The 8,946-nt window shown below is 45.4% G+C and overlaps 1 protein-coding gene across 2 annotated transcripts in view; it reads right to left on the reverse strand.

The window, feature by feature from the left end:
• PRADC1 (protease associated domain containing 1) overlaps positions 1–1,739 on the reverse strand; it is a 186,413-nt gene extending 184,674 nt beyond the window's left edge. Inside the window, exon 1 of one of the 2 annotated variants that reach the window (XR_011282318.1) lies at positions 1,577–1,714. Coding sequence is in view for 1 of the 2 variants with exons in the window: in XM_069632309.1 (XP_069488410.1) it covers positions 1,577–1,652 (76 nt within the window). In the remaining variant the exon portion in view is untranslated. Of the gene's footprint in view, positions 1–1,576 lie in introns of both variants that reach the window. The other variant, XM_069632309.1, reaches the window with a different exon arrangement.
• Positions 1,740–8,946: the final 7,207 nt, after the last annotated feature.

Raw genomic sequence — 8,946 nt, forward strand, 5'->3', positions numbered from 1 at the left:
GAAGCTGTGCATAAAAATCACAAAGTGACCATAAGAATGGTCGAAGAGCTCTATAGTTAACAAAGAGGTAAATGATCAAAAGGTTGTAAGCTTGAATAATTAGGCACACTTGGCTTGGTGTGCACATTTCACAGCACTCATCCGAAGGTAACGTTAACGTGTTTGTAACCATATATGTTCCTTCAGACAAACTCAGTATTTGGATGGGAAGATAAACTGGCTGCGACAGCTGTCAATCCATTGGTGCCTGAGGGCCATCCTGCTTCGCATAAAAAAGAAATGGATAGGGGGACAAATCGCCCAACATTTTAAAATAGGAGGGAACACTCAATGCACAGACATCCTTACAAAATGATACGCATATGAAAAAGATACTATACATTACACTATTTCCTCTCACTTCATACATCCCTCAGTATATGGCCATGCAAGTATGGCACCTCATTCGCCTTGCAAACAGTCCACGCTGTGATCTGTCACTTCTGACATTGGCATCTTTCAGGTTACAGTAACACATAACGGACAACCAGGCCTCTGTGCTTCAAGATTATACTGGGGCAGATCACAAGCTGCTTATTGACTAGTTCCTGGTAAGTACTATAAACTGCCCTGACAGATATATGCCTTTTCACAGAAGCATTGTTTGCCCACCTTCTGATCAGCACTATGCTTTTATCTTTCTACAATCACGTTACAAGCATGCAAACTATCACAAACACCATCCTTACCCCTCATTCGCTGTTTTGCACGTATGAATATGTTATGTGCATTTAACCTTCCTCTCGCTTTGTTCCTACCCCTCCTCTGCTCCCTTATTTAGTTTTGTCTAGTAGGTAGCACTACAAGTGCTTCCTAATCAGCCAACATTGTTGCCATTGGAAATGAATATAGGCGAGAGATGCTGTGAGGGAGGACACCCGGCGTGTGGGTGATGTTTGGTTATTTACCACCAAGGGCCATGCTAGTCCTTATGGCCACTATCTGCCCATACCCACCCAAAAGACATCCTCATGGGATCTATGTCTTTGCGTTCTGAGCCGCCTCTATGAAAGATCAATGCAGCCATAAACTAAAAGTAATGAAACCGCCTTAACCAAATCTGCTATTCACCCCTTGATTTATAAGCAGTATGTGTGTCCTTGCATCTATTCCTTGCACCAAGCTTACCAGCTTTTGCAATCCTCTTTGCAGTTCGCATGCACACCAACATCTACACGGCACTTTGTTAACCTAACATAACGTGCCATGCTACAATATAAATTCGAGGACAGCACTGAAAAAACCTAGAGGGTCTAGAGCACAGCAAATGCCCCTGGACGGAGTCCCAACCATATGCTTCCTTCGCCACTGAGCTTGGAACGAAATGAAGGCTCTCCCTGCCTGCTGCTCGCTTTATTCCCAGTCCCACCCACGCCTTGCACTCACAGACACAGCGCCACATTTCCAACACAGACCAGGGGTTCGGGGGGAGCGTCAGTGCTGCTGTCCACACGCTGCGCGGCTTGTTTCGGGGAAGCAGCAGGCTTGCATGCGTTAGTAAGCCGGCTAACCCGTGCAGAATTCCCGGGACACTCACCACACACCAGGAGAGAGGGCTTGAGCAGCAGGAGCAGGGCGAAGACGTGGGCACAGGCGGCAGCAGTGAGTGACATGTCTCCGCGAGCAGGCAGGCTCCCTGCATATCTCACGCACAGGCAGAGGCACAGCAGCACTTCCTGAAAAGGAAGCGGGAAGACGGCAGCCCCGCCCACGCCACCACGCAGCCCAAAGCCATTGGTGGGGTGCCGCATCACTCAAGATGGGGCCTACAGCAGGCCTTCTACTGGGAGAGCCCTGCCATCTCAGGGGAACCAGTGCTGCCCATCCAGTAAAACAACTGATTTAAGTCTCAAGGTCAACTCTTTTCAGTCCAATAATGATAATTATATATCAGGAACCCGCAAAAATATTTCTTTTTAGTCCAATAATGATAATTATATATTAGGAACGCTCAAAAATATTACTCAGATAACTAGTGCTTTGTTTGCAAAAAAATAATAAGTTTCAGGACTCACCATATTTCTTTGGTGGCCAGCAGGTGGGCAGCAAAAAATTAACGTTTCCCTCAAGCATTTCACCTTGTACTCCAGCAATGCAATCTTCACTCCCACAGAACCATCCACCATGAAACACAGTGAAGGTTGCCTCCAAAAAGAAAAAGGGTGCTGTGGGCTGCACTGGTGCAAGCTGAACTTCCCTCAAGTTATCTACTGCTCTCATTCTTCCAGCTAGAGTAAGCCTGACAAGTGGAATTTGTCCAGGTGCAGGACTTTTCTTAAACTTTACGCTCAGGCGAAAAATGATGAAGCCTGCAAGATTGATTCAGGAGGGGTAGAAACTTTTGACACTGCAGTACAATCCTGCCTGGTCCTTATGGCAGCGAAGGGCAGGCCCGATTTTGGGACAGGACACTCACAAATATGACATCACTATTGCTCTAGCAACAAAACGGTATCCCTACATATTATCCCCACCAAAAAATATCGCCGTACATATGGTCTTCTGCCTCGCCATAGGCGATATTTTTGGGGGGGATCATTTGTGGGAGCGCGGGTTGCAGGGGTGTCCCCCGCACATTTAAAAATTAAAAATTATGCAGGTATTGTGCAGGGTCCATGGCTCATATCGCAGCAAAAATATGGCTATGTTTTTGTATTGCAATATTTTTGCAGTGATATTAACACATGGAACCAAAAAAACGAAAAAGGAAAGCATTGCGTGGCCTTACGATTATTCAGATGTTGCTATCAAAATATCAGGCTGCGAAGAAGCGAATCGTAGCAACTTACAACTCTGTGTTACTATACGGCAAAAGGCAGGCTCACCTTGCTGCAAATCAGGCAGTAATTAAATCCTTGTCTGGCAATAATCATGCAGATTTCTGGACCACAATTAGGCATTTTTCCAAGAACCCAGAGGTTGGCAGGGGGTGCGACATAGCAGAGCATGTCTGGGTCGCTTACCTACAGTCTAAATTTGCTCGACCCACTGGTGAGTGGTATTGCTCTGTCCTGGATCTGGGTACCAGGGATTTGGGGGGTTTGTCCCTGGGACGAGGATGATGTTAGATGGGCCATTGGAAGGGCAATATCATCTGCGGCCCCGGGCCATAATGGTTTCCCGCCACTGCTCTTTAACCAGGAGCCGGAATAGGCCGGAATAGTGGATTGGCCTGCAATTGAAACTTTTTAGGGCCATCTATGGGGAGGGCAAGAATACCTCAACTTGAAAACAGTTCTTAATCATTCCAATCTTCAGCAAAATATCTGCCTCCCTTCTCTTGAGAGACCTTTCCTGTCAGGGTGAGAAACAAAACCTTCTGTCTAAGTACCAGGTGGGTTTCCGCAAGGGTATGGGGACCACCCTTAATGGTACAATTATCTCCCACCTCTCTGCAACAGTAAAAACATGGGTGATAGGTAATGTCTACATGGCGTCTATCCATATGTTCTGCGCCTTCGACACGGTCAGCAGAGAACTTCTCTGGAGCAAGCATATAAAATGGAAGGTCCCGTTAAAAATTGTATAGATCCTGGCACTGCTACATAGGGATTCTTCATTGAGGGTCAGGTTGACGAGTGACGGGGGACAGGGTCATCTCCGCCCCTGTTTCCACTTATGTAGGCCTTAGACAGAGCTGTGTGGTGGCCTGACCCTCCTCAACCTGTATGTTTCGGACAACGCAGCTCTATGGAAGGCGGGTACCACCAACCAGGTAAAGTTGGGCAGTCTAGTATTGGACTGGCTCGCTTTTGCCGATGATATTATCTTATTTGACAAAACCCCAATTGGCCTTCTCTGAAAATTGACCCTCTTTTTTCACTATGCGGTCCAAAACAATTTGCAGATTACTGGGAAAAAAGCTAAAGTTGTTATCTTCACAACTATGAAGCGTCCCAAGACTTGCATTTGGAGAGCGGGTGAACAACCTTTGGAAAGGGTGGACTCAATGCAGTATTTAGGTTTCAACCTTGCAACCAGTTACTCCAGGGGGGAATGGACTACCCTATTTAGGGAAGGGTTTCCGGCTCTATTGACAAAAATGAAGAGGGTCTATTCCCAACTTTGTTGTTATTCTCTGATTCCCTTGATCAGGTTTAATCTGCAAACCATTGAATCAACCATCTTATATGGTCTGGGCATAGTCTCACTCGATCTGGGGGGGTCCATTAAAAACGAACCTTGGGCTTGAACCAATCTGTCCCAAATGTTGTGGTTAGACATGAGCTGGGTTTAGTGTCCCTGGCAACCAGAGCTCTATGGAGCAAACTAGCCGAAACGCTGAGATACTGAACCCCCCAAATAACTCTCTTTACCAAGTCTTGGGTGAGCTACCACAATCAAACACGGCTTCTTCAGTAATTAAATGTAAGCTTGCCATGTGTGCTATTCTCCATCGAATTGGCTAATCCCAGGAAGAGTTGAAGACATTTCCGGGGGTTGCAAAACGCAAACTATACACCACTGACTGGGCAGAAACGTCCGATTTATTGGACAACCTCTCACTTTACAGGGACCATGCAGGGTTCAAAAGAAGGTGGGGAAAAAATCTGATGTACGTTTCACTGCTCCCCTGCCCAAGAATTCGGACCGTATATCATCGATTCCGCCTGAACCAATTTGCAACCCTGGAAAGGAGATTCAAGTGGTATAAAACGTTAACCACTAACTTCGTTAGATTTTGCTATTCTTCCATGATGGAAACATTGAAACATATTACCATGGATAGGCCTGGCTTTGCTGCCCCGCGGCTGTGTTATATGGGGGAGGTGGTGTTAAGTGATGTGCACTGGATAAGGCTAATGTGGGGTAATTTGACAAAACTGATTTTTAGCACTGTATGCTTTTCTAATTGTGTTTTTGAAATCAATTGAATGAGTTTTTCTGGTTATCTGGGGGATGATACTAAGCTACTACAACACAGTGAGCTGGAGTTATATTTTTCATTTTTTTACATATTTTTATTTTTTTTATTTTTTGTTTTTACTGTGTGCGAAGTGATGATGAAATTTTATATAATTTTTATGACTTTATCGTTTTATTTGATTCCACTGTATTGTTGTATTGTTAACTGTGAAAAGCCTACATTTGTAGGCCAAACACATTAAATTAAAAAAAAATGTTATAAACTTCCCTCAATAGAGACTATGTCAGCATGAGCACACACTGTGCAAGCTTCCATCATATACAATAGGTACTGCCCAAGGATCATCAGTGCGAGCCTCCATCATAAAGATAATGATTTATTTATATAGAGCTTTTGCCAAAGCGCTGTACATAGAACATATTTACATACGATTATCAACCAACTAAAGCTGGTACTGATTTATCAACCTCAGAAGTATGAAAGGCTGAGTTGGCCCTTGCTGCGACCTGCTGATCACAGATCGCTGCAGTGACCGCCCAACTCACTGAGCCATTACACCAGCGAGTGACTAAAACGCAGAGTTATACCAACATTTGATTGGCCTAGAATATATCCACAGGTCAAACATTTTGTGGTAACCTGTTCCCTGTGCCAGAAAACTGCGATCCAACCAGTACCACTGCAACCACTCCCCATTATCGAAGTTCCCTTCTCTCGCAGGCATGGATATCATTGGCCCCTTGTACCATCCAAACTAGGGAACAAATTCATCCTAGTTGTAGTAGATTATGCCACAAGATACCCTGATGCTTTTGCACTCCGAAACAATACGAGCCAACAGATTTTAAAACGCTTTAATCCCTTTCTGTCTTGAGTATGGTTCCCTAAAGAGATAAAATAAGGGACTACCTTCATCCCCCGTATTATGTCTGGGGTGAAAGACATATAGCAAATCAAGATGCTAAAACCATCAGTTTCTACCCCACAAACTGATGGACTTCACGAATGCTTCAATCAGGCCCTTAAAAAAAATCCTGTAGAAATTCTGGTAGACACGGAGGGCAAGAATTGGGACACAATGATCCCTTGGGCACTTTTTGCCGTAAGAAAATCACCTCAGACATCTTTAGGGTACTCCCCCGTCAAACTCCTTTATGGCAGAGACCCAAGAGACATACTCAACATGCTTAGGCAAACGTAGGAGGAAAGGGAAAGAAGCTGCACTACCAATTTTCCAAGCAGCCCAATACCTCGAGCAACATATGAATATAGTACGCAAGGTTGTAAAGTGTCATACCTTACCGCCCTTGGACATTATGGTCCTCTTGGAGGCTGAAGCCCTGGTTTACTGACACCCTTTTTCCCTCCAACCTGGAGTCTCTTGTCCATGCAGAACTGGATCGAGCGCTCTAGTCTTTCAACCATTCCCACACCAGTTGCTTGATTCAGCGGTTACTTACCTGATCACTGACCGGAATCACATTGCGTCTCAACGCTCGGTATACTGTCGTTACCCAGCTCAGCGCCATGGTAATTCTGTTCCTCCCCTTAGTTCCTCCTTAGTTCCTCACCCTTCGTTCATTCCTGGTCCGTTCCTTCTCTTCTGCTCTTCTCGCTACCTGTGTTCTTCTGTCCTCCTGGTTCTTCCTATTCCATGGATTCCATGGATTCTGGACTGTTGCCTTCTTGCTTCCTGCCATATTCAGCTCCAGTGAATCTTCACTCCTGCTGTGACTCACAGGTTGTTTCTCCCATTCTGAGGTGTTTTTCCTGCTCTTGGCAGTTCCTAGAGGTGTCACCTAGCCTGAGCAGACACCTACCAGGCATGGTGGCGTCTGGGGAGGCTCGCCCATACCTACATGAGTCCCGCACCAAACAGAAGAATCATCAGAGAAAGGAGCGTGGCAAATCCTCTCAAAAAAATAAAACAGATGAGCCATTCGAGTGATAGTGCCAAGTCTGACAGTTTGAGACGCCTATCATCTGCTGAACCTGTGGGAATGGATCCAGTGCAAGACTTGTTACGTGGCATGTAGGAGTTGTCAACTGAGTTGCAAGCCCTGCGACTGCTGGTTATTTCTAAAGATGTCTGACTCAGCAGAGTCCGGCTCTCGGGGCTGCCCTAGAAAAATATGATGGGTCCCCAAGGAAACTATGTGCCTTTTTGGATTCCTGCTTGGTCCAGTTCACATTCAAGCCTTACTTCTATTCCACTGACAGAGCCAAGGTGGGCTTTATCATTTCTCATTTGACCGGCAATGCTCTTTCTTGTGCTACACTTTTAGTTGCTTCTGAGGATCTCCGTTTGGACAATTATGCATCCTGTTTGCCATCATTTAAGGCTATGTTTGATCGTCCTTTCATTGTTTTCACAGCCCAAGAAAAGCTACTTGAATTCCAGCTAGGATCCCAGGACATGTTAACCTATGTAACCAGATTCAAACAGCTTGCTAAGGATGCAAACTGGTGTGCCTATGCCTGTTTTTCCCTCTTTCGAGGAGGCCTGAACGAAGAGATAAAGGCTGAACTAGCCCGGGTGGCAAAACCAGATAGTCTTCCGGCTCTCCTTGATTTGGCTCCACAAATTGATTTCCGACTTCAAGAACGAAAAGCTGAGAAAAGGAGGCTCTGTACACCAGCTTCCAAGCCTATACCCGTGTTTCCGGCTCCCCGTGACCCCCTGTAACTTCTTCTGGAGAACCTGAACCAGTGCAAATGGGTTCCCTTCAGGGTCTGTTAACTCGTGAGGAGGGGACTTGCAGGATTGAGTCAGATCTCTGTTTGTACTCTGCCTCATCTAAACACGTGGTACAGGACTGCACGATTGTTCCACCTCGGCGTTCGGGAAACACCACCTTCTGTTGCTAAGTGGAGTCAGGAAATGGGAGAAGGGCTAAATCTCCTTTCTTTCAACTACCTTTGAAACCCTCCTAAGCACGTCCTTAGTGGTGCTGCAGGTCTTATTGCAGTCTGACGGAGGTAAAAATCTGGCAGTCCATGCCTTGGTAGACTGTGTGGCCATGGGCCTATTCATGGACGATGACTGGACAAGACAACACTGAATTCCTCATAAGGAAAAGGACTAGATTCAGACCGTTGAAGGAATCGATGGAAGACCACTATCATCCGGGCCCGTTACCCAGAGATCCGAACCTCTACAATTGTCGATCAACAATCATCACAAGCAACTGAACCATTATCCAGTGGTTTTGGGAATGCCTTGGTTAAAATGACACAACCCTTACATTAACAGGTTTTTTGTTTTTGGGTTCTGAGTATTGCCTAACCCATTGCCTTGGCAAAAGAAAAGAACAGGTCCAGAGTATGGCCAGGGAAAGATCCAAGAGGGGAACAGCATCTCTTTCCAACATCAATCATGTGCCCATCGAATACCATGCATATGCAGATGTTTTCTCAGAGTCTCTCGAAAAGACACTTCTACCTCATTGTCCTGAGGATTGCTTCATAGAGACCCATGAAAACGACATAAATCCATTCAGGAGAATGTTTATTCTTTAAGCACCTGAAAAGGCTGCCTTAAAAAAATACCTTGACGTCAATATAAAGAACAGGTTGATCAGACCTTCCAAGTCCCCAGCTGGAGCGTTGCTCTTTTTCGTTCCCAAAAAGGATATGTCAGAGCTATGCCCTTGACTGGACTATCAGGGACTGAACCAGGTTACTCAAAAGGATAGGGATCCTTTACCCCTTATTTCTGATATACTGGAAGCTCTTCAAGGAGCAGTTGTGTTTTGCAAATTGGATCTTCAAGGGGTGTACCATCTCATCCAACTCATAGCCGGGTATGAGCGGAAGACTGCCTTTAGGATGTCCTTCTGGCATTTTGAGTGTTTGATGATGCCATTCGGGTTGACTAATGCCCGAGCTGTTTTTCAGCGTTTCATGGACCAGATTATTTCGGATATGCTCTTTCATTATGTCATCATTTACCTTGATGACATACTGATTTATTGCTGCAATGTTAATGAACATCTGGAGCACGTCTCCAGAGTACTAAATCGACTCAGGGAAAATCATCT

Source organism: Ambystoma mexicanum, chromosome 6q (assembly GCF_040938575.1).
Source record: "Ambystoma mexicanum isolate Mex_15411 chromosome 6q, UKY_AmexF1_1, whole genome shotgun sequence".
NCBI classification, from domain to species: domain Eukaryota; kingdom Metazoa; phylum Chordata; class Amphibia; order Caudata; family Ambystomatidae; genus Ambystoma; species Ambystoma mexicanum.